Source organism: Plectropomus leopardus, chromosome 23 (genome assembly GCF_026936395.1).
Source record: "Plectropomus leopardus strain MGB_pleo_1.0 chromosome 23, ASM2693639v1, whole genome shotgun sequence".
NCBI lineage: Eukaryota > Metazoa > Chordata > Actinopteri > Perciformes > Serranidae > Plectropomus > Plectropomus leopardus.
Window position 1 is genome coordinate 22,630,351 of NC_142198.1, and position 25,981 is coordinate 22,656,331.

At 36.8% G+C, this 25,981-nt stretch overlaps 2 protein-coding genes and 1 long non-coding RNA gene across 3 annotated transcripts; 1 reads left to right on the plus strand and 2 right to left on the minus strand.

Moving 5' to 3' along the window:
- Positions 1 to 1,970: 1,970 nt before the first annotated feature.
- On the minus strand, positions 1,971 to 18,139 carry LOC121953239 (uncharacterized). The gene is made up of 25 exons (XM_042500214.2): positions 18,008 to 18,139; positions 17,746 to 17,872; positions 17,053 to 17,232; positions 16,094 to 16,231; positions 15,332 to 15,483; positions 14,849 to 14,952; positions 14,576 to 14,765; positions 14,082 to 14,213; positions 13,734 to 13,877; positions 13,319 to 13,454; positions 13,082 to 13,229; positions 12,760 to 12,896; positions 12,506 to 12,617; positions 10,439 to 10,502; positions 9,250 to 9,453; positions 8,847 to 8,989; positions 8,384 to 8,502; positions 7,147 to 7,268; positions 6,942 to 7,033; positions 6,095 to 6,231; positions 5,708 to 5,832; positions 5,334 to 5,479; positions 4,242 to 4,344; positions 3,836 to 3,972; positions 1,971 to 3,338 (listed from the first exon to the last, which is right to left on the minus strand). Exons 2-25 carry the CDS (start codon positions 17,870 to 17,872, stop codon positions 3,224 to 3,226), a joined length of 3,207 nt encoding a protein of 1,068 aa, XP_042356148.2. The 5' UTR covers positions 18,008 to 18,139; the 3' UTR covers positions 1,971 to 3,223.
- Positions 18,140 to 18,268: 129 nt separating this feature from the next.
- On the plus strand, positions 18,269 to 23,398 carry LOC148185765 (uncharacterized). The gene is made up of 2 exons (XR_015775695.1): positions 18,269 to 18,589; positions 22,518 to 23,398. It is a non-coding gene; the product is annotated as an uncharacterized LOC148185765 (long non-coding RNA).
- Positions 18,883 to 25,805, minus strand: LOC148185766 (Fc receptor-like protein 5). Its single transcript, XM_088073538.1, has 5 exons — positions 24,716 to 25,805; positions 23,156 to 23,398; positions 22,327 to 22,587; positions 21,331 to 21,468; positions 18,883 to 20,018 (listed from the first exon to the last, which is right to left on the minus strand). The coding sequence occupies exons 1-5, from the start codon at positions 24,765 to 24,767 to the stop codon at positions 19,969 to 19,971; spliced, it is 744 nt and encodes a 247-aa protein (XP_087929664.1). The 5' UTR covers positions 24,768 to 25,805; the 3' UTR covers positions 18,883 to 19,968.
- Positions 25,806 to 25,981: the final 176 nt, after the last annotated feature.

Consider the following 25,981-nt stretch of genomic DNA (forward strand, 5'->3'; position numbering starts at 1 on the left):
AGTTTTTTTTAAGCAATGCAAACATTTAAACAAGTGAAGATTTAAGTAACTTTATATTGACTAACTTTTCAAATCCAAACTAATTACAGATTTTTCAGATCCAGAGTAACTAGATTCTCGATTTAACATGTTTATTACTTTTAAATTTTACAGCATGCAAGAGTTGAGATGTTTAACCCCCCTCAAAACCCAAGCAAATCTGACTAATTTCTTTCCAAAACATGGGAAGATTGCAACTAAAGAAGAAATGACCCAAGCATTAGGGAAAAAAAAAAAAAATTAGAAGTTATTACCTGAAAACTAGCACAAAAAAAAAGCCCATAAAGAAAAAAGGAAAGGATCTGAAAATAATTCTGTAATAAATATATAAGATAATTATAATTATAGGTATTTAAGCAAATTAGTGTGATTTCTCTCTAAATCATGGGGAAGAGGCGGCGGGCAACCTGACAAGAAATGTCCCACAAATTGCAAGAAATTAATTAAAGTAACGAGCAAAAGATCTGAAAAGAATTTTTTAGAAGTGGAAATAAAGAAAAATAAATATAGGAAATTTGTCCAGAAAACTGTACTCATTATAATTACATATTTAAAAATACTCTTTTTTTCAAGCCCTTTTTATTTCTTTTCTTTTAATCTTTTCTTTTTTAACCTTTATTTATTTATTTTATTTTAAACTTTTCTTTTTTTAACCTTTATTTATTTATTTTCTTGCTAATTTTCATGTAACTTTTTTTTTCTTCTTACTGATTTCTTGCTCTTTTTTGGGCCATGTCTTGTTAAATTGTCAGTTTGCTCAGGTTTCAAAGAATTAATTCTAAATTTGAAAAGAGACACTTTTTTAGAGCTTAAGATAGATTTATGTACTTGGCACAAAACTTTTCAAATAGAGAATATCTTAATAGAGGTATAAATTCATTTGACCTAAACTGCACCCAGAGGCGTCTCAACAGGGTAGGCAAGAGACGACTGACATCGGCCAAGTCAAGTCAATCTTATTTATAAAGCCCATTATCACAAAACACGGTTTGCCTCAGAGGGCTTTACAGTGTACGACATCCCTCTGCCCTTAGACCCTCACATCACCAAAGGATGTCCATATCATGACAATACGACAACGACATTTGGTCCACATCAGCGACACAACTTGAAACCCCCTTAGCCACTGCAATGACACGTTGGGAATCTCCCTAATGGGGCCCCCTCTAAGGTGCCTCTTGCCTGGCTGCACCAACAGGAAAGCTGTTTCTGCAGGTGTCTTACAGACCATAACCAACAACCTGGAACGCAAACACACCTGCACACCCGGTCAAACCAGTTCAGAGAAGGGGAAGTACAACATATTGTGCAATGTAGTTCATCTACATGCAGTTTTTAAGGGATGGTTGTAATAGAGAGAGAATAGACTCAACAGAACAATAAAAGCAACGACTCTCGATGCAAGATGTTTACAGTGAATGTGCCTGATTGGTAAAATCAATCATTTTGAGGAGCACCTCAGAGCATTTTTGTTCTGAAATTAAGACGTATCTCTGAGTTTGAGTCACCAGTTCAACCAAAAAGTCGACAGTTCAAAGGGACAGTTTACCTCAAAATAATAAATGTATTATATATATATATTTATATACTTCTGATAAAGAGCCAGAGGTTCTGCATGACATCTGCTCTGTGCTAAGACAACAAGAGAACACCCATGTTTGGAGTCTAAAAAGCAGATACGATCACAGTAGTGGCTACAAAACATCCACGTTTGAGGCTAACCAGTTTGACCAGTTTGGTAGCCTGTTGGTCTCAGTGTTCTTGCCTCCTGCCCCTGTAATTGGTTAGATTGTGTGATTTGGCGCAATTTTTTTGCTAAAGCTACCTTTTTGGTTTCATATTATTAATTTGTAATGTTGTTAGAAAAAGTGTTACAAAGCCAGGCCTGCAGACTGCTCTGTTTTTAATAAAATAAGAGAACTACACACAACTACTTTCCCCATCAGCTTTTATTTTACAAAAAACAGTTCTATCCAAAAAGAGTAAAAGTAATATGCAAATGTGGCTGCTTATCAGCTTAGAGTTTTTACCCAAAATCAATTGTCAAATTCAGAAGACAGCATAAAAAATAGGTTAAAACAACGAAAATTCAAAAGAAATCAACCAATTGAAAACAGCGAGAATCTGATTTATCACAGGGCTCCTAAACGTATCCACACGAAACATCATAACTCATTATCATGATTACATTCGTCCAAAATACTAAATAGTTACATTCAGACTGTTAAGGTGAAAAAATGCTCCATTGAAACCCATTCAGTTTTGATCCCACAGCCATCAAAGCAGAAAAAGTACAAACTAATATAAATGCATTTCTTTTTTAAGCGTGATTTTGAAAAGTGCATTTTTTGCTTAGAGCAATACAAGTGTGTGTGTGTGTGTGTGTGTGTGTGTGTGTGTGTGTGTGTGTGTGTGTGTGTGTCTATTATTAAAGTGGGCCCCAAGGGTTTAATAAAGGCCTGTTTATTGCTGTGTTTACAGATGTTTGTTTTTTTTCTGGCAGCATCAGAAGCATCATCTAAGTCCTGCTCATTAATTTGATATTTACAGCAGATTACTGCATCCCTTTTCTAACTTTGAGTAATATGGTCATTTTATGTCATTTTGATTGATTTTTGGCTCTGTAGTTTCATTGCATCTCTGTGATAATTTTGTGCATCTTTGTAGTTGTTTTATGCGACTTTTAAGTTATTTTGTGTCTCTTTGAGGTCAAGTTTTGTCTTCTAGGGGTCATTTGTTGTCCCTCTGATGTAATTTTGTGTCTTTTTGGGCTTTCTGCATCTCTTCGTAGTCACTTATTACTCCTCATAATCTTTTTGTCTCTCTTTATTGTCATTTTGTGTGTCTTTGTAAATGTTTTGTGTGCCCTTGAAGTCACTTTGAATCTCTATGAGGTCATTTTGTGTTTCTTTGGGGTCAAGTTGTGAGTCTTTGGGGTAATATGGTGTTTGATGTAATTTTATGGCTTTCTTGGTTAATTTGAGACTCTATGAGGCTATTTTATGTCCTCTCATGGTTATTTTGTCTCTTTGTAGTCTTTGTGTATCTTTGAGGTCATTTTGAAACTGATTAGAAAATGTGACAATAAAACAACACAAGTTTTCCATATCTTGCCAGCACAATCACTGTCTGTGGAACTGATATAAAACAATACCATTGTAGCCCCAAATTTTATCTACAACTTCTACTGAAATTGTCTAGAACGCTGGTCCATCACCATTTTCTTCATTTCACTGGCTCGTGTGAGATCACCTCTGCTGAGCGTTTTTTCTGGGCCACCTTTTGGATCATATTTGTTCCTGTAAAAGAATGATCAGTGACTAGAATATACAAGAAAACATGCCAGACTTGAACCTTGCAGGACTTCTCTTTACAAGGATTTCAAGGTTATATTTCAAGATTATAACCTAAACAGAACAATTGTGACATATCCCTAATATGAACCTCTTACAGCATGCCATCAAACTCAAAGACTGCATTGGTTGTTTGCTAATGACTCCCACAGCGACTAATATGACTGTAACAGCAAGAGGTGGACGAACTCTTAGAACTGGAGTTACATCCAGTAACTGCTATTCAAAGACACTGTTTGGTTCGGTTGAGGCAGCAAAGTACTTGATTAAGTTTAGGAAAAAGATAACAGGTAAAATAAGTTTGTGACTTCACCTGCAATTTGCATATCAGCTTCTCACAAACATGTTACACTGAATTTCTTAAAAAAAAATCACCTGGTATAAATGAGATTAAGATCAAATGAAATCCCAACATTAGTGAATACAAAAATAAACAGACTTACTTTTTGAGGAATTTCTCGATGGCCTTTCGCTCGTACACCGTTCCGTATTTTGTTTTCACTGGATCAACAAACATCTTGTTGGTGAGTGGACAGATTAGATGAGAGGGTACAAGCTGTTTCTCAGGATCCACCAATTTCTTTTTCCGAAGTAAAGAGAGTAAATATTAACACGCCATATTAATATAAAAGTGTACCAAAAATGTAATACAGCATAGAAACACATTTTATTTTTTATTGTAACCAAACCGTTTCCTTTCTTTTTTTAACCCAATACCCATTCCAGTTTGATAAGCTTTTTATTTAAAAACTAACTATTAGAGAGTTTTTTTTGTTTTCTTTAAAAAACTAAACCTAATTATGTTGAAAAAGCCTTCCTGCTTTTTTAAAAACACCTGTATTCCTTTACCTTCTCCATGTCATCCCGTGATTGTGCTGCAGTTTCCTCTGTATGTTTTTTGGCCTCCTGTTCATATGTCTCGCGGCTGGTCATGAACTCCTCAGCCAGAATGCTTTTACACAAAAAACACACATTTTTAACTCAAATGCTCATGTACTGAAGAGAAGCACATGCAACTCATCTGCAAAATTTTTTTCCCACATTAGTGCTTTCAAAGTCTGGCTATGCAAAAGTGCAGAAAGCTTTAAATCTGTGTTCCTTTGTTTCTATAAAATAAACTGAGCTAGGTCAGCTATTGGTGAAAATAAGCCATCAAACAAACACCATCAGTCTAGGTGTGATCTTTTGACTGCGTGGTATGTGTGCGACCCACCGATGGCAGAATTAAAAAACAGTTAACAGCTAACTTGCGTTTCGATGACATTACATCTGCGGCATTGTTTTTCTTCGTCCTCCATGCTGCTTTATATCCCACCAGGAGCGTCCGTGAGTGTTTCAGGTGTGGAGCGTCCTGCCAGCTGATACTGTAGACTTGCTAAGATTGTGCTTATTTTGTCATTATTCCTTGATTTTGTAGGCTACATATATAAATACTTTTCTTGTGTCTGTTTAAATTCTGTTTATTGTTGTGCTGCAGACTGCAGTCCAACCAGAAACCAAACAGATGAAAGAATTTTGGCTGTGTTTCATTTAAAAACCATGCCAATTTTTATAATTAACAGATCAGTCTAAAAAAAAAACAGGTAAACATGGAATAGAATAAAGATTTGTGGCTGTTTAAGTTAAAATATATACATCTGAATAATTATACAGATGACTAATTCATAATTCAATTCTAAACAAAATAGATTTGTAAGAGATTTTACCTGTGTTTTTGTTAAAAATATAGTGCTGTTCTTAATTATTATCAACTTTCTGTCGAATTTCTTGTCCAGTGCCTGTAAGCGAGGGCATTAATTCTTTTATAAGTAATGCTTAATAGCTTGCAGAAAATGCATTATAATAAATACTTCTTAAAATCACACACTGGAGCGACATAATGAAACAAAAACAGAAGTGTGTGGAGTATGTGATATGAGCATGTGGGAGATAAAGTCAGACCTGTCCAGTGGATCTTCGGGCTCAGGGATGATGAGAAGTCCGTACACAGCATTGAGGATATCTCTCATGGTGATTTGGGCATTGTAGTTGCGGTCAAATATGTTGTGGCAGATGCGGCCCACACTGTTGATGTTACAGTGGTACACCTTTGTTCATGTTAAAAAAAGTGACACTCAAATCAAAGTCTGTATATTGTTTACAGTTACATATTTTAAAATGATTTAAATGAAGGCAATTCTTTAATTTTTTATGAAGTAATGCTTTGGAAACATGGTTGCAGAAGCGCTCCATGAGCCTCAGTCACAAATGTTTCATTATTTTTTATGAACTTGTCAGGAATACTGCTGTGAAGCTGCTTGTTTTTGGGAGGATACAGATGTGACGAAGCGAACGACTGGAGGCTTCACTGGGTAGTTGGGACCAAACTGGCAGAACAACTCAAAGGTTCCCTTCTCATAAGGCGTGTCAGGCGGTCCTTCCATGAGGATCTTCCAGAAAGCTGTAAATTTAAGAAGTAACAAAGTTGAGCCTGTACACAGTACCTTACACTTGATAAAATTGATTTGAATGATTTTATTGATTTATGTTTTAAAGGAGAAAAAAAAAGTGAGGCCAAAAGTTGTACACCAGTGATCGATAAATGATAAAAAACACATGATCAACCCTCATTCCTGACAATGGCTGAAAACTGAAAATGTCGATAGAAACAGCATATGACATGTTTTGCACGCACAACTTGATTGTTGATCAGTGCCACTTACTGAAGTCGGACTCTGATGGGAAGATGCCACAGTAGGGATGTGGGTCACAATGCAGGCTCCTCAGCTCCTCCAGGATACGTTTATCCTTTTCCATCAGTTGCCCAACTTTGGCGTCTCTGATCTTTTTTTTCAGGACACTTGTGTGAAAGATTAGTGTCTTAATATTATTTGTATGCCTCTGTCAACAGCATTTAATTTACTCGGTTTCCGGCTTTGTTTTTCCATAACTAGCTTATTGTTACCGGGTGATCATTTGAAATTAGAAAATTATTATTTAGTATCACATTAATTGGGTAGTATTGTATTATAGGGAAGACTTGTTTTTCAAGGTTTGACTCTAATCCTTATAACTTCACCTTGCTGCAGCAATGCTGCTATAATGAAATCAACCCATCCAGGTCGTCAAATACCAAAACTTTGTCTTGACCCTCAGCATCTCATAGTGACGCACAGTGCTTTAGTGTCTCTATGTGACACACACAAGCATGTGGTAAATAGAAATGGCTGTGGTTAGGTTAAGGCCCTTGGTTAAGTACATTTCTCATGTAACATAAATTGATGTAAGCATGTAATGGTGTCACAGCCCTATGTACTTGACATGTTGACACGTTACATTGAATTAAAATGACACGTCACTTAATGTGACAGTAACACTGACGTTTTGCATAATGCTAAACTGCCTGATCACTCGGCAACCCTCTATTAAATTACACCCAGAAAAGCTTAAAAAAATGAAACTGCTGAATACAAAGCATGAGATCTTTTACCTAATGATGACACACAGCCTCTAACCTTGAACTCAAATCTGTGCCTGTGGAATTTAAGTAATATAATACAGAAAGCTTACCTCTCTGTTACTGCCACTTTGCTGTTCATCTGACCTGGCAACAGAAGCTCTGGAGATTCATCATACCCAGCAGAGGTAGCTGTTAAAGATGCCTGAAAAACACCAAGTGGAAATGAACCAGCACATCATTATAATGTGCAGTTGATGGCTGACGGTGTCTGATCAGAGCACGTCAAACAGAAGAGAGAATAACTGGTTCTCTAACTTTTGTGATGGAAGTCGCGTTAGCTTTTTTCTTGGGTTTCCTCATCTCCAAAGAGAGAACAGTCTCGATCTCAAAAAGCTTCAGGCCAGCTTTGCTTGTCTCTGGTTTGAAACAGCAACCCCCTAAAAACAATAATTAATAGAAAAAAAGGATTAATTTACAGATGAATACAGAAGAATTATTTACCTTTGATGCCCATTGTGAAACAATTGACCTGTCGCTAAGCCCCGCCCTCAAACACCACAAGTAAATACCATTGTGTGTAACGTCGCCTCACAGCAAACTCTGCTAGTTAACGCTACTTTAAGTTATCTGATAGCTGCTAACATTACAGCCAACTTCAGCTTTGTGACGTTAGCACATCATGTTACCTGTTCAGCTTAGTCTTAGTATTTTTGTTAAATGAAAATCAATCAGACAACATAGTTACTGTAGCAAAAGGCCCACCCAACTGAAATCCATTAATGATATCAATGAAAGCAAAGACTGGCTAACGCTAACACAACCACAAAGTAAAGACGGATCAAGAGAGAGACGCCCAGCTCTCTCTTGCTTTCAAACTCAGACCAAACTCAGACAGTGCTGATCAAATATAAACCAAGATTGCTTATTTCTGGCATAAAATTATTTCAGAAACACATACAAGTGCTATATTTGGCGGTAATATGACTGTGAATAGGAAGTCGGTACCAGACAGTCTTCCTATATTGTGAAAACAGACTAAAAAAACTGAGACAAAACTGTGAAACTAAGAAACACTGATCAAATAAGCACCAGGATTGTATTACTGAGCTGCTTATTTTTTAACTTAAATGTTTTCAGAAACATTCTTACTTACTGTTTAATGGTAATACAAAATTGCTTGTTTCTAACTGGTTGCCATATTGTTTTTGAACAAGCTAAAGCTAACGCATCTGCTAGCTGGAGCATTTATTGGTCCAGTGCAGTGCAATGCACTCTGGCATTTGTAGGGTATTTTTTAGTTTTTTTTTTTTTTTTACCTCTAAAGTAGAAGTGAATCCCATAGTTTTCTCTTTCTCTTTTTTGTTAGGTCATACAGAACCAGTTTTTGTGTCTCTACTGCATAGACTGATAAATTACTCGGGGGGAAATTTAGTACTCTCTGCTTTCGTATGCCTTAGCATGGTCACATGAAAATGTATTGATATGGAATCTGTTTCAAATAAAAAAAACTCTGATTAGATTATTCAAGTAAATTGAGGTTTTCATACTGTACCTGTTGCATAGCTGATTCCTCGCAGAATATTGTTCTCCACTTTTCCGAGGAGAACGGAGTCTACAATGATGTTGGATTTTATCAGGTTGGCAGCAACAACTTCTGGGCTATTCTTGGAGCTATGCACAAATAACAAACTCAATAAACACATTATATTTGCAGCTTTTTCATATTTTTTCATGGCACTGATGGCAATTTATTAGAAATTTAAAGACCAAAGCTTCCTCCTTGACATATTGCATCCCCTTGCCCCAAACTAATGATTGTGTCTAAATTCCTGACCACACCCTGGATGGCACCTGTAAGCTTATTCAAAGCTTAACCTTAAAACCCACTTTTAAGCTTCAAATAGTCCTTCAAATTAGTTTAAACCCACAGAAGAGGTGATTGGGATATAAAGTTGCATTACCACCTCGTGAGCAGCAGTAAACCAGGAAAGTAGAATAAAGAAAAAAAAAATTACCCGACATCATTTCCATCTGTCAGACAGAGAATGCGAAGTTTACAGTCTGGAAACTTCTTTACTTTTTCAAACTCAAGTACTCCATGCTGCAGGGCATCATACAGCAGAGTGCGCCCTTTTGCCTTAAGGGTGTGCACATGTTCCTGGACAAACAAAAAAACACAATACAAACATGAAAATGTCCATTTAGGTTTACGTCTGTTGTGTCATGGCTCAGGAGCTCGTGCTATGTGACACACAGAAACACAGAACTATTTGCCAAGCAACATGCACTTCCTTTGTGCTATAAATCAATCTTTTATTTTCTAGTGCTCGTGTCTTTTTTAAAGCCTTTACATTGCGTACTCATATTAACTTCAAATTATAGTGTTGATGATTGTAGTGTAAAATGTATTGTATATACCTTGAACTTTTCAAGTGTTTCCGTAAATGTGTGGACAGTTTTCACCGTAGAGCTAAACTTAACAAGGCCAATAACATGATGAAAGTCATAGGACATGGTCCGTGTTGCAAAGTTGTCAAAAAGCTGTTTAACAGCATGGATTTTCTGTATTTCCACACTTCCGTAGCAATTCTCTGCCATGGATGAGCTTGTATCTATCAGCACCTGATGAAATCAAAGTCAGAAAATTATGTTATTTCATTTCTTTACTTTCTCACCAAAAATAAAGCTCAACGGACGGAGAACCAACCCAAAAAATATGAGTGAGTAATATGATTCAGATGATGTGTATTTGTACAGCTGTTCTTGCATGCAAAACATAGCACTGTTACTGCTGCCGTGAAGGTATCAAATTACATAACTAAAGCACTAGACAACAAGCAGTGCTGTCTCTCTCTTTCCATAGAGATTTATACGGCTTTTGATAACGCTGACCTCAATATTCTCATTCGGCGTCTCACAGATATTGCTTTTCTTGATCATGCAGTTGGGTGTTTTGGGAGTACTTAATGGACAATTATAAGGTGCCACCTCGGAGGTCTTCAAGGGGGTACCACAAAGGTCGGTTCTGGGCCCTTTATTGTTTACTTTATAAATATACTGCTTTAGTTTTAATATTCCAAATACTATGCTGTAGATCTCTTACTAACCATTGTGTCATACTCAAACGTGAATTGGCCTGCTTTATGTACATGCTGCCTCGGTCACTGGTACATTTTTAGTCACAAGTTTTAAAGTTCTTGGTAAAATTCCTGCCCTTCTTATATTCACTTCTGAATATGACATGTGCGAATTATAATCTCCATTTGCAGGACTTTTTGCATCTTCTTGTGCTCAAAGTCTGAAATTAATGGGGAAAAATGCTTTTAACTTCTCTGCACCTACAGCATGAAACAATCTGCAAAATGATCTTAATTGTCAACACACAGTGACCTTAAGTGAGTGTTAAACCGTGGTCAAAGTCACTGAATTCAGTGTGCAACTACATTATCTGACAGTCAATGGTTGAATTAAGTCTAATTAAATAAAAAAAAAATCTCAGAAATAACTCTTGCTTTTAACATTTAGCCCACTAGGTAGCACATGAAGCCAGAGTTATTCAGTGTGATTTCTCATTAAAAGATTTGATGCAGTAGAGAACCGATATTACCAGTATGGCCTCTTTCGGAGTCCTGGTTGTGTTGAATGAAAGGTCATCCCTGTGGTCACCAGTTCTGCATGAAAAGTCAATAACTTCATCAAAAACGCTCATTGAAAGTGTTAGGATAATATGTACTGTCTACACTATCATATGAGAGGACATTAGCTGGGGCTTTCTCACTACAATAATCTGAATAAATGATTTATACCGCACATTGCTGTTACATGTCCTCATGTACCATGTTGGGTAAATGTCAGACTGTTATAACTAATTGACTTTGTAGCTTTGTTGACAATTTTAAATAGAGAAGAGAAGACATTCAGCCACTTTTTATGAATGTACATTTACACTACAACAAAAACAAACTCAGACGGGGGGATGCTCCGGTGGCTTCTGGGAGGTTGTCACGGTACGCATCAAAATTCAGCCAGGTTTCTGCTATGGGGGAAACTTAGAGCACGCTCACACTAGGCCCAGTTGCCCCGTACCGTGCCATCGCATGTTTGGCCCCAGCCCCCAGACCCCAGACCCCAGTCCCCAGTCCCTCAACAGCCTGCACTCACATTGCTCCAGATCCAACCAGGCCTGAGCATGGTTGCCTCTCGTGCATATGTCATTACATCGTAATACGACACAGGTGACACACATTATCATGAAGCGTATCCACAGTCGATAAGATAATCGTGGATTTTCACAAAGACCTCTGAGTTCTTGTGGGTTTTATCCAGCTGACTCTGGATATATGAGTCTGCTCAAATTTTCCGTAAACACTTGATTTCAGCATCGGACCAAGTTATCTATAAAATGTTTGCCGAGAGGAACGATAGCATCCATTATACATCATGTACCTGTACTTGTGATCGTGCATGAGCAAGTGTACCGTGCCTAAGCCTTCCTCCTCCAGCTATGCCAGGACCAAGAAGTGTACCCGTGTACAAAAGCAGTCACACTAGTCAAATGAACTACACTGTGGGGATCAAACGTGCTTGGGCATGGTACGGATTGCCTGGTGTGAGTGCATTTAGGCATTTGGGCCAAATTTTCTATTTAGAACCATGAAGAACAATCAGACTAAATGATGTTTTTCTTTCAGAACCTACATCCTGTTTCAGCTCTATGGACAGCGCTGCACCACACGCCACAGGCAAGTTATCATGTCACCATCTAACAGCAAAAACACCCACTTGCTTGTGGGGCTTACAGTAATGGGATGCCAAAAATATGTAGACACAAATAAATAAATAAAAAAACAACATAAAACCATATAACCCCATGTAATGTATTAATTATATTATCACCATCCTCCAAATCAATAATAAAAACAGACACAGCAGAGCATCAGCTCAGTTTACAGATCAGTGTTAACAATTTAGAGTCTGACCAAGTGTCTCCCCTTCTGTTCCTGAGATATGATGCTGAGAATAAAACTGAAAGTGTTTTTGCTGAACATTATGATGTCACAGTGAACATGACCTTTTTGGATATAAAATGCCATCACTTAATCATTACATCCTACTTAACATTGTGTGAAATGTCATTATAGCTTATAACTTATTGAATTGAGGACAAAAACATGTCAAGCGACCTTGACCTTTGACTAAATTCTAATTCATAATTAATTCCAAGTGGAGACTCCAAATGTACGTTTGTGCCAAATTTGAGGAAACTCAGTCAAGGTGTTCTTGAGATATTGTTTCCATTTAAATTAGATGGACACAAGGTGACAGTGATATCTGATCACCTAAATCTAATCAGTTCAACATTGACTCCAAGTGTACGTTTGTGCTAAATTTTAAGAAATTCCCCCAAGGCAACCCTGAGATCTCTTGTTCACAAAAATGGGATGTACATAGAAACAACCCAAAATATAATGCCTCCTGCCTCTGCTGTTGCATAAAAATATGCATCTTGATTTTATTTGTAATAGGGTTAAGAATGCAATAAATAAATAAAATAGAATAAATAATGATGATAATAATAATAATAATAACAATAATAATAACAATAATAATAATAACAATAATAATAACAACAATAATAATAATAATAATAATAATAATAATAAAAACAACTCACGCAGCTGCTAATTGGTCTACATCCATATTTTTGCTTTTCCCGGCCAGACAATCATACATCTTGATTATTGCCGGGTATGCCTTATCTTTTGACAAGAAGATACCGAGGTTGTCTGCCAAAGACAAAAGTACTTGTTAGAGAACAGCAGGACCTAAAACATTACACATACATGTATATGTGCATGGCTGTTTTTGTGACATATACTTATAATATCATAGATTTTTAAAATTAGGTGTAAATAAAATGTTCAGTGCCTTCACTCAGGTAAACAAGGTGTATCATATCATTGCCGAGACCCCTCAAAAGCAGTGGTGGAGTCACACATAGCTGAGGGAAAGCTTTCAGTACTTCTGCCATATCTCCAAATGTCTTGTCAGTGTTGATGTGGAAGCTGCAATTTCAGTAAGTGAAAAACAATGTTATCGTGCATTTGTAAAGTACTGTACTGTTCACCCTAAATACCTTCTTATCATCAAAGTTAACATACTTGATGTGAGCAGCTATGATTGTACACAAATGTGTGTCTTGGTGCTAATTGTATTACAGCTTGTGAACATGAAATTTGATAATACGTACTTCTGACTCGTTGCACTGTCATCAAAAATCCAGAGATGATACGTTTTAGTTGACGGATGGACACTGAGCAAAATCTTCTCAACATCGGTGGCTCTTCTGAGTGATGATTCTTTCAAAACCTCAGTGCAGTTTGGTATCTTCTCACCATCTTAACAAAGGAAAAGAGAGAGTCAAAATAAGTATCCATATCTAAAAATGCTTGGCCCCGACCAAGTGCTGCACAGCAGCTATACTTACTTTTGATTTTTTGAAGAACATGTGCTCTGTCATAGACACTTGGTAATCCCGGTACAGTGACTGGATCACAGAAACGGCTGCCTTCTTCAGACACCAGAGAAACTGGTGCATAGTTCTCGTGTGCTGAAGTGTGTTTCTGTGAAAAAATAAAAGGCTGTATTACAACGGGCATCAGGCAGTGACACTCAACTCTATCACTGCACCAAAAGTTTTTTATGCTGTTGAAGGCAGAAAATTGCAACAAGAAAATTGTGTAATAAGATGAGGATGCTTTTCAACATTAAAAGCTTCATGTAAACTGTACACTGAAGGCTCTCTTTTAATTATTTTAGTTGCAAATTAATTGGTAAAATAAACACCTTGGATACCTCATCACCTGTGTTTAGATTCTGCCTCCAAACAAATGTGGAAATACCTTTGCTTCTGAAATGAGATATGCCCAGCAGTATGTTGAATACTCAAAGACTTCGGTGTCCTCAATGATCTTGTGTCCATGATTTGTTCCCAGCTGTGGCAGAAGCTCTCTAAAGAGCATGTACAAACCTTCAACTACTGCAATCTACAGGAAAAGAAAAACACTTTACTTGAAGAGAAAAATAACATTTTTCAAGACAAATGTTGAAAGAAAATAAATAACGCTTTAGTTTGAAAATTATGTTTAAAATGTGACTATACTAATTGCATATCACCTCAAAAGACTCACTACAAAAGGGTCAATGCAAAAGCTGCTAACGGTGCTGTTACACCATCTTACACAGTTTACCTTCTGATTCCTGGATATGATCTCATTCTTCCAGATGAGCTGATACAAACTTTGGATCAGTGGGCTACATCCAGTCAGTTTTCTTATGTATCCAAACAAATCCGAGCATGGAACTCCCATGCCCCTCTCTTTCTAGAGTACAAAACATCAGCTTAAAACAGGTTCGAGTTACTTTGTGCACATGGTTATTTTCCGCAGACAGTTTGTAGTCCCGTTCTTGCATTCTCACATTTGCAGCAACCAGTCAGGTCTCATTCACAGTTTTTTTTTCATACTTTGCAATAAGTTAGTTTTTCAATGCTTCCAGTTTTTGACTAATATCTTAAAACTGACCTCTATATTCACACTGAAAAACACTTAGTATACCTTCAAGGCAAAGACAACGTAAGCAATGAAAAAACTGGCTTTCCCTGAACGACTGAGACAAATACATGTGACTGCAGACAAGAAAACAGATGCATTGCACTTCTAATAATGTATAAAACTCTGCTTACAATGATATAAAGAGAAGACAAGAAGACACTGATTCCTTTGGTTGTTTGTTGCACTGACGGACAAACGTCATCAATAAAGAATTCTCTGTGGTCTTGAACCTCCACAGGAAACGAGGACAGTGAGAAGTGCACTGTTGACTCATCTGAGATTCCACAGCTTTCCAATGTGTTGCCAGTGCCGTGTTCACCGCTGAAAATAAGCACACCAGAATTAGTACCAACGATCAGGATCAAAAGCCACACTCTCCATGCAGTGCAATAGCTCTGACGTACTTGTAATGAAGAACATTGCCTGGGATTCCACTTTCATTGGCAAGCTTGTTCTTCAGATCAGCAATTGTGTCCACAGCCAAGTCCACCTTCACCTCAAAGTCTCCCTGGTTCAAATATTCACAAAAGGCCAGAGAAAATGAAGTTGATGCAATAAATGATACACAACATGTTTCAAAACAATGGCTACGTTTACACAGACACACACAATAACATACTCCAAAAATGAATAATTCCATGTCCAGAAGACAAAAACTCTCCTAAATAGTATAACAGACTAACCTTTTTTAAAGTATAAGAGAACTAACCTTTGCTGGAGAAATGGACTTAGGACAACTTTTCCACGACCAGTTTAGATAAAAGAAACAGTTCACAACTTACAGCCATAAACCTACAGTGTTTTTATATGAACCGGGTCCTGTTTTGCCAAGTTCAGGAGAAAAATGTTGCACAGCAGCGTGCTGCTCCCACTGTACATAAACTCACCTTCAGCATGACGTGGCATCGCACTGTATCAGTCCCGTAGGTTGCAGTAACCCTTGGCATCGTCATTTGAGGAGCTGCTCTCAGGTTCTCCTTTGGTGTTAATATGGCATAGATTAAATCTCCATTTTGAATATGTCTGTCTCTTAAAGACCCTGCGGGTGAGCAAAATCAAGATGACCTTGACAACTTCATAAAGTGTTGCACAGCGGATAAAAAGGTTGTGTAGAAGTCACAGTGAATTTCTATGCGGCGTGGACTGTAAAATTAGATTACAACTGTGTAGCTCATGTATTTTGAATATTTAGCTGACTCTACTCAAATGTATTGTTAAAGGTAGTTGTTTGCAGTATGCTTATGCATCTCAATTTTCAATGTTATATCTAAATATTAAATGTACATGTTAAATGTAAGATCTACATCTAATGGTAAACATTGAATGAAAACGTTAAATCTAAATCTAAATCTAAATGTTAACTCTAAATGTAAATGTTAAATCTAAATCTAAATGTTGAATCAAAGTGTACATTTAAAATCTAAAGGTTGAATCTATATATAAATATTATATCTAAATGTTAAATCTAAATGTCCAATCTACTGGTAAATGTTAAATGTAAATGTTAACTCAAAATGTAAATGTTAAATGCAAATAGAAAATCTAAATCTAAATGTTACATCTAAATGGGATTTCAAATGTAAAACTACTTTTCAAAAACACACACACACACACACACACACACGTACTCCAGCACTGAGTGAGCTTACATGTGTTGAAGAAGGGATCGTCCGTCAGAGGCATACCATCCGCTGTGTACAGACAGACACTTTGGGATGAATTAAAACCTTCAAGGTGACAGATCCTCAACATCAGGTCTTCAACTGTGTTTTGTGCAGGATCCATATCTGCAAATTCAAAATGACCCAGTAAAAATACAGGTATGTGGGTATTATGACAATTCACACTACATTTACAGTTTTACAAAGATCACATTATTTTCCTGCCAGTTATCCAAACTGAGGGCTGGCTGTGTTTCTGAATCTGCCACTCCAGACTTTGGTGAACTCCAGATGCAATACTCACGACTGAAGATATGTGTGTCGACTAAAACCTTCTGCACATTTAACGACAACAAACTCTGTTTTTTTTTGTTTTTACTTTGTTTTTTAAGTGAAACTCATTCAGCTTTGTCAGGTCAAAGGGCCCTACGGTGCTCGGGACAGAGCCCTGTGCAGGCAGGCCAGAAACACAAGAGAGACCACAATGACAAATCTATTTTTTTGGCACGTACTGACATGTCTAAAGGCCAGATGGTGATGATATTTGGCAGGGGAGTTTAAGGCAACTCTCTGATTGTAAGACTTTTTAATGTGATGCAGCCTTTGCCCAATTTCACATTCTCTTGTTCTCTTGCAGCAGTTGTACTTCTGTTTTTTTCAGCTTGTCCTGTCATTTTGTACCTGTCCTCACAATGTCCTCAGTGCGTGCACTTCCTTGTGTTATCTTCTAACTTATTAGCCACAACCATCCTGAATCCTTGCTGTAATGTGTAGTTTTTAAGGCTGAGCGCTCCCTTTCTCAGAAGTCAATGCCAACATGAGTCAGATACTTTCCAAATCACAACAGTATCAGCCTTTTTTTCTCTGCACCTCATACGTTCTGTAAACGTTACAGTGTGAAAGCAAAAATGGTTTTAAAAATGCCATAAATAGTATGAATTTCTTGCCTTTGATATATTTTGGTCCTGGACATTTGGGGTATGTGTACTGCAGACAGAATGACTCCACTGACTTCGTCACAGGCATCGCTGCTGCTGCTGCTGCTGCTGCTGCTGCTGCTGGAGCTCTGAGTCTGCGAATTTTGTCTTTCATGATGGAAAAACGATTCTTTTCCACCTGACTTAATCCTGTATGGAAAAATTAAAACAACTGAACATTTTATTATGGTAAACTTTTGCTTTCTGTTTCAACCAACCGCTACTTGAAAAATCCCCTGTAGTGTAAAATAATGAGAATTTCTACCACTGGAAAAAAATAAATAAATGTTGCCAACATATGAGGAAGAGGCTGTAATGGTTTTTGGAGTAATGTTATACAGCTAGCTGGAAGGTCCCTGTCTCCTGAAAAACATTTTTCACTATACCCAGTCTTATTTTGCATGTTTATAATTAAAAACTATTATTGTTGTTCCTTTTTTCATACTGAAAGCTACATGGTGCTCTTAAAATGAAAGCTTCAAGACCAAAGTTAATGTCATTCACATTTATAAAAAAACAACAATTCATGTCTTTGGGCAACACAGGCCTTTAAATGACATTATTTAACATAAAAAAATCATGTTTGGTGACATCCAAAACAGGATTAAAAAAAATAAACTTATAACTGCTTTCTTTTTTTTAAATTACACCCAGTAACCTCACCAAGGCTGATCAAGTCTTCATCTGTTACATCAAAGAAATCTCTTTCATCCTTAATACCCAGCTCAAGAAATCTGGCGTAGAAAGACGTCAGTCTGTGCTGCTCAAGTAAGTTGAATATTGCACCCATCTACAACAAGGAAAACACACAGCAGGAGCAAATCAGATCAGTACCCCTCACAACCAACTGACATCCGAAACGAAAATATTTCATGTTTTGTCGCTGTGACGGTTAAAGTCTTTACTTCGAGAAGGACAAACTCACCTTGAAGAAGAAGTGCAACAGTTGTGCAGTTTAGTTTTTGTTTCAAGCATTTAGTGGAGGGGGTGGCGCCTTTGAGGAAAACGAAACCGAATTATTCGAGAATGTGGGGATTACCTACAAGTTATTACGACACTGTTCAGCGACGTTAATTTATAACTTTGGATGAGGATTTGAAAAAGTTTTTTCAATCGATACATAAAGGACTGTGAGGGACGCAGAGACCCTGAGAACCAGCCGAATCTGCGAGCTTCGTTTAGCGCTGTCAGCTGATAAAATGTTTCAGTGATTCAACATGAAGCGTGCAAGACAAGACGTGTCACCTGCGGACACCTCCACTGCACACCTGTGCCAGGAGATGAGCCTTTCGGCACCGAAGAGTGAACCGTTTCGTCACTTGCGACGTCGTCACGGAGTTTGAGACCTTTCGAGACGGGTTTCGAAATGTCACGTGATCATGTCAAACCTGATCAAAGTGCTGAAACTTGCGAAATGTGTGTGTATATATATATATATATATATATATATATATATATATATATATAGTGCATATTACTAGTTTGAGCATACACACATTTCCCACAGGTAAGATGTCTAAAAATTTTTGCATGAAACTGTATATACTTTTTTTCTGTTTATGAGACATGGTGTTGTTAATGCTGCCTTCACGTGCTCCTCAGGAATATTGTATTTATGAGTTACAAGCGCATAACCTGCCCTAAAAGTCGTAATTACAAGAAGGAAATTGGGAAATTTCGATGATACCTGAGTTGCCAAGTTGTGACATTCGCGTTTCAGAGCAGCAGAAATTGCAGAAAGTAAGGAAACAGTATCAACAATTTACAGTTAAAAAAAAACCATAAACATGGTGGGAAAGGTCAATGTTTGATCAGTGGGAAGACTTTATTTAATATCTATTCATTCACATAAAATATCAATTTTTGATCACACCCAATAAAGCAGTTTCACATAAAAAAAAATATATATATATATATATAAAGATTTTTTTTTTTAAAAATCTGCACTGCTAAAATCTGCGATAAGAGCAGACAAAAATAGATATTTTCACACAGCCCTGTTACACAGTGCAGAAAATAAATAGTGAATGAATTTGTTTTTAACTTTGAAAATTAAAATTAAATTAAATTTTTAAGTTGACTGAATACGAGCAGACAAGCTGAATCAAAATGACCTCAACTTCTCTTCTCAAATTCAGACATCAACATTTAAAGCAGCCCGGACACAAACTACTTTAAGTTAAAGCAAATACTTTGTTTTGAAAGTGCATGTGAATAGACAATGCAATACTATAACATATTTTGCATTGAGCTTATAAGTTGGTTCAGAGCATGCAGATGGCTTATTAACCCTTTGAAACCTGTATTTAAATCAGTTTTCTTGTGCTGCATTCAAACATGAGCAAATTGGTTTGATCCCTTTCTCTTCAAAAATATGGGAATAAAGGCAATGAGCTACTTGGCAAGAAATGTCCTGCAAATTGTATGAAATTGGCAAAAAGTGATAAGAAAATGACCCGGAAATTAGCTTTAAAAATGAGAGAGAGAAAGAAAGAGAACTAAATACTGGGGAAATGTCTAGATAACTATAGTTATAAGTATTATAAGTTTATATTTTTCTTTAATTTCAAGCATTTTTTCAGGTAACTACCTTCTTTTTATTTAATATAATTTATTCATTTTATTTACTTCATACATTTATTTATTTTTTTAACTTTTGGAAATTTCTTGCATATTTTTGGGTCATTTTTTGATAAATTGCTCATTGCCTTCGTCTCGTGTTTTTGAAAAAAATCAAGCCACTTTGCTCATGTTTCAAAGGGTTAAATAAAACAATTTGGCATCATGTTATAGCACCTAAAAGATGGTAAAGAAAAGCCATTATACACAAAATTAAGAATATTGCCTTCTCGCCAGTCATTTCTGTCTGCCTGTAAACCGTCTTCTTTATTCCCGTACGTGACGATGAGACGCTCTCCTTTTAGAGTCAGCTCGAGCTGCAGGTAAAACCAGAGCACAGAAAGGGTTAAAAAGGAGCGTGCACATCTTTTTTTTCCACACCATCTTTCCACCGCTGATATCATCACAGCCAGCATCCTGCCCACTGAAAAGAAATGCGTCTCCAACCTTTGAATGTCTCCCCGAAAACCACAGAGTCAAACGTGTCCTCAGAGGCTGTTTTTAGATTTAAGAGAAACAGGATGTGAAGCAGCAGCATCAACAATGAAGACAAAACACTCAAACACACTCAGACCAGAAACATTTCAGCATGGTTTTGATGCATAAATGCACCAGTGATTAGATCTGGTTGTTTTTTTGAAATATTTGTCGTGCACACGCCTCGCCGTGAGTCTCCAGATGTGAAGAAAGCTGAACCTGAAGGCATCGTCACAAAAAGCTGAAAACATTTTTCTGACTTTTCAGAGACGGTCTGTTCTCACAGGAAGGCCACAATGCAAACATAATTATCTGAGAGAATATATGGAGGTCAGCCCTTTCAAACTGGAGAAAATCGGCTTGATTTCTTTCAAAAACACCAAAAGAAGGCAAGAGGCAGCTTAACAAGACATGGCCTGAGAGTTAGTGATAAATTAGAAAAAAAGTTACAAGAAAATGACCAGAAATGAGCCATAAATAAGTAAATAAATAAAAACTTTAAAAAACATCCTTAAAGTCCTAAAAAAGGTTTTTTTTATGTAATAAAATTTCACATTAAATATATAGTTATCATTTTTTTTTGCAGGGGTGTCGGTTAGGAAGGCATATTTTCTTTATTTAAAAAAATCACAGAAAAAATTAACAGAAAAACAGGCCTCAATATGAATTAATAATTGCCAAAAACTGAGAAGAAAGAAAAATTTTAAAAAATTTAAAAAATCACCAAAAATTGGCAAGAAAAATGCCAAAAAAGTTTAAAAGAAAAAACAAATTGCCAAATCACCAAAAATTTTCAAACATGTTAGCTGTATTATTATTATTATTATTGTTATTTTTATTATTATTATTATTATTACTCCAAGTGTGCAGACAGTTTCGTGAGCCACATCGATTGTTTTGAGACTCTGACACTTTGTCCACCTCAGAAACAACCGAAAGTGCCAGAGCTAAACCACCTGCAACATGACTTACTGCTCAAACACAAAACAGTCGAAATCGTCTATAAGACTAAATAACTGAGTGTTAAAACAGCATTCAGGCGACTTTGTTTTGACCTCTGACCCCTTTTGAGGGAATCCAGCAGAAAATATGACTGGAGCAATATATACTGCATATTCTGTTAGTTTTGTATATTTTCAGAGGTGTTCTTACCTCGAACCATCCTTCGGTACTTGTAAATACACAGCATGAGGATGACGGTGTAGAGGACGAACAGCAGGACGGCGCACAGCAGCCGGTACAGAGTCAGGAGAGGAGGAGGAGGAGGAGGAGGAGTGTCCGGGAGCCGAGCTGCGAGGAAGAACATAACACATAATCATAATCATATTTCATATTATATATGAATATTCACAGAGCACACCAACAGGACAGAAGGGCGAAGCACATCTATATTAGATGAAAACAGGTTCACAGCATGTCATCCAGAGATGATAAATCAATAAAAATCAAACCGTATGAAGAGAATCCGTTATGGATATTATCCAGAATCAAGGGAGAATAATCACTCATCATTTAGGTGCAAAACTAAAAGAAATATTTCATGAATTGCAAAAAAAAAAAAAAAAAAAAAAATTAAAAAGAGGTAGAGAAAAATGTCCAGGGTAAAAAAATAAAAAAGGTGGGTTAAAATTACATTAATTACAATAATTACATATGAAAAATTATATGACAAAAAAACCCACATACACACACCCACCAATAAGCATAGCAAAAGAGAAAACACAAAAACAGGAGATAAATACAAAATTAAAATTATAATAATAAACATACTGTTTTTTGATTTCTAAATCAAAAAACAGTAACTAAATCTTAAATATTTAATTTGAATGATTATAATATTATTTCTGAACTTCTTATTGATAATTTTATTATAACACCCCCTTTTTTCTTTTTTTTAAAAAATTTATTTTTTAATAATAATAATAATAATAATAATTAATATTATTATTGTTTCTTATTTTAAAGCAATGTTCTTGTCACCTATTAATAACTTACTGCAATTTTCAGGACATTTTATGCAAAGTTCCTGATTGCTTTTTTTAATAAAATAAATCGAGCCTATTTGCTGTTGTCAGTCCAGGTTTCACGGGGTTAATACTAAACACTTGAACTGCCGTCTGGTCGCAGGATATTTGAACATCACGTCACCTTTCACACTCAGCCAGCTCTTCACGGACTCTTTTTTCTTCGGGTGTTCACATTTGTAGAATCCTTGGTCAGACTTGGACACCTGCCGGAGGATCATCTTCCCTTTGGGCTCCGTGCCGATGAAAACATCGTTTTTGTAGAACATAGCACTGAAATCTGACGTGGCACTCTTTCCATGTCTCTCCCTGTAGGAGCAGCTGAGCGTCACTTCGTCTCCCTCCGTCACAGGAAGTGCAGGACTCTCCAGGATCACCACATCCGCTGAAAGAAAGGTTGTCATTGTTTCATGTCTCTCTGAGATAGTTTTTTTTTGTATTTTCTGAGGCAACTTTGTCCTTTTTGGTCATTAAATGTCTTTTCTGAGTTTTTTGCATCTCTTTTAGATAATTTTATATCTGATTAAGGTATTTTTTTGTCTTTTTTGGTCATTTTGTGTCTCATTGAGGCAATTTTGTGTGTTTTTTTGGGTAATTTCTCTCTCGTGGTAATTTTTCATTTTTTTGAGGTCATTGTGTGTCTCACTGAGGCTGTTTTGTATCTTTTATTTGGTAGTTTACCTCTCCTTGTGGTCATTTTTCATCTTTTCAAGGTCATTTTGTGTCTCTTGACACAATTTTGTGTCTTATCGTGGCAGTTTTGTGTCTTTTTGTCATTTTGTGTCTCTTTGTGGTTGTTTTGTGTCTTTTTTGTATGGACTTGTATGTCTTGGAGATCAATTCTGTCCAGTTTGTCTCCCCTTGCAGTCGCTTTTGTCTGTCTTGTAGTTGTGTGGTGACTTTGTGTCTTTTTGAAGTAATTTTGTGTGAACTGACTAACTGTATGAACATACTGGCCACTGTGATGTTGATGGGGTCGCTGCAGTAGCCCTGCTCAGACTGGCACCAGTACACTCCGCTGTCCGATGGGTAGATGTCGTCAAGCGTGCAGCCGTCATCGCACGGCTTAGGCGCTTCAGAGGAGGCGTTCTTCCTCAGCGACCAGCCGCTGGAGTTTCCTGGTCCCCCGCAGCTCAGAGAGATTTGGTCATACCGAAAGAACTGAGATTTGTCGGGATAGATGCTCAGTGTGGCGGCTGGTGGAAAAAAAGACACGATTATAAAAACAGAAGTTTGACGTTTAATGATTTTGTGTCTGATTTAAAAAAAAAAAAACATCAGCCCTCATATGTTTGGTCTTATTTCACCGTTTTGAAAAGATAAATCAACAATAAAAGTCAATCATATCCATATTTTGTTCATCTAAAAATCACAGAAGTGTCTAAAATCCAGGAAATGTCCCAAAGTCCTAGAGACAGCCTAAAAATCTGAGACACGTTCTACAACCTGACAAACGTCCGAAAAACTGACAAACATCCTAAATCTTAGAAATGTCCTGAAAAATAAATAATGTAAAATACAACAAAAAAAGTCCTAAAGTCCTACAAAGATGATAAATCCTCGAAAAGTCCTGAAATCCCAGAAAAGTCTGAAAAATGAGGACATCCTAGAAATGTCCTAAATTCCTGTAAGAGGTCCTAAAATCCTTGAAGCATCCCTAAATTCTAAAATCCTAGAAATGATAAAATAAATAAATAATTTTAAATAATAATTTTGTGACTATCTTAGTCTCAGTAGCCTCCAACAGCTCCAAATCAAGTCCCCGACATTAGTATAGGTGTGCCACAAGGGTCAATCCTCGGTCCCCTTTTATTTACCATATATATATATATATATATATATATATATATATATCATCACCCCTGTTACCCCAAATTGTCATGTATGTGTTTATGCAGATGACACTGTTTTCTATGTCTGTGGCTCTTCTCCTTCTATCTGCACCCCCCTTTTTTTTCAACTTACATCTTATTATTGTTTTCAGAGACGGGCAGGTTTTTGAACTGTTAGTTCAACACTTTCAGAGCAGCAAAGTGCCAAGTGAAGTGAGAGTGAAACTTTGAAGTCAAAGTTTGCTACTTCACACAGAAATGAAGAGCTCTAACACCAGGAAATGTAGAAACGTTTAAATCAACTAAAGCCAGAAAATTTACAGCTTTTGATCTCGTAGGGTCAGATTTACCAAACCGGGTTAGTTGTTAGTTATTTCCAGTGCAAATACTTAAAGCTGTGCCGAAAATCTTTTTGTTCATACTGCATCTGATACTCAGTATCTTCCCCTTGTTGTTTTTCTGTACATTACTCCACATTTAACTGCTTTTTACACTTCTAATTAGATCCATAACTGCATTTTGTGACGTTAGAACCTGAACTTTGACAATAAAGTTAAATCTAATCCAGCAATCAATTACAGACACACAACCACGAGTGATTAAATTAAATGAATAAAGAAAAACAAGAGATCAAACCAAAGTTTATCTACTGAAAATATTGAATAAAGTTTCATTTCTTACAAATAATGATGCAGAGCGAGGCGATCTCCATCCTGTGTCTTTGTTCTGTCATTATAACCAACAGATAAACCACATCCTGCCTTCAGCAGAAGTGACGATTGTGACAGCAACCCAAATAAAACCAAAAACAAAACCGTGTGCCCATGAGCACTGTGTTTTCAGAACAAAGAGATCACCTCCATATATTCCACATATATATTTACATTACATACAAAAATTACATTATTTTTGTTTAATACTAAGAAAAATGTTTTTTCTGAACCTTTTTATTTTCTGCTGCCCTTGATGACCATACATGTTTCCAGGATTTTAGGATGTTTCTCAGATTTAGTAAGTTTCAAGGATTTTAGGATATTTCTCCGAACTTAGGACATTTTTAGGATCTTAGACCATTTCTCAGAGTTTAAGACATTTCCAGGATTTTAGGAAATTTCTCAAATTTTAGTACTCTCGGAATTTAGGACTAGGCTTTTGGGACACTTCTAAGCTTTTGGGACATTTCTAAGACTGTAGGATATTTTCCGGATTTGGGGACATTTCTATGATTTAATGATGTTTCTAGGACGTTTCTAGTATTTTAGGACATTAGTGTCTTATCTGTGTCCTCTGTCGAGAGTGTGGGGGATCCTCCACTGGCACTTTTTTTTAACAACAAGCTCTATTTTGATGCTGTTTTATGTCTCTGACACCTTATGGAGACTTAAATCACAAAAACAAATCCCAGTGTGAATTGCTTTATTTTTATAGTGAATTAGAAAATAGTTGAGGGACTCTATACAGGGACATATTTGACCCGCTGGCTGTAAATTGAGTGCTTTATGAGGGTCCCAGTTTTCCTACTATTATGCATGTAAAGTCCCTTTTTCCAGCGAGAGTTCTCACCTGCTCCATGTGGTGCAGCATATAAAGGGTCAAATGAAACAGCTCATCTTCTTCAGCATGGAAAAAAAAAAACATCACAGAGTGAAACTCATCTTCAGCCTCACACTGACCACAGAGGTTTGGTCCTTATGAGTCACATTTCAACTGGACTCAAACACAGACAGGCAGACTCAGGGAATAAGCTTCCAGGCAGATGAGGAGACAAGCCGGTGGGCAGAGTCAGCTGCAAACATGGACAGGAAGCCGGGGACGAGCCACAGCAAGGGGGGGTCAGGTAAATGCAGACAGGGGAGGATTTGGGCCATCTGGTGGCTGAATGGGAAACACTGACAGTATTTATTGCTGCTCTCTGATAACTGATGTTGAGTTGAGAAAAAACAATTA

Bases quoted from the DNA above. Each gene is read 5' to 3' on its own strand.
- LOC121953239 (XM_042500214.2), bottom strand. From the start codon at position 17,872: ATGGGTGCAATATTCAACTTACTTGAGCAGCACAGACTGACGTCTTTC. The intron at 8,990-9,249 runs GTATATACAATA...TTGTTTGTCCAG, and splicing joins AAACACTTGAAAAGTTCAAG to GAACATGTGCACACCCTTAA. The intron at 4,345-5,333 runs GTCTGACTTTAT...TTTGTGTAAAAG, and splicing joins CCCGAAGATCCACTGGACAG to CATTCTGGCTGAGGAGTTCA.
- LOC148185766 (XM_088073538.1), bottom strand. From the start codon at position 24,767: ATGACAGAACAAAGACACAGGATGGAGATCGCCTCGCTCTGCATCATT. The intron at 23,399-24,715 runs GTAAGAAATGAA...TTTTTCCACCAG, and splicing joins CTCGCTCTGCATCATTATTT to CCGCCACACTGAGCATCTAT. The intron at 22,588-23,155 runs GTATGTTCATAC...CCTTTCTTTCAG, and splicing joins CATCAACATCACAGTGGCCA to CGGATGTGGTGATCCTGGAG.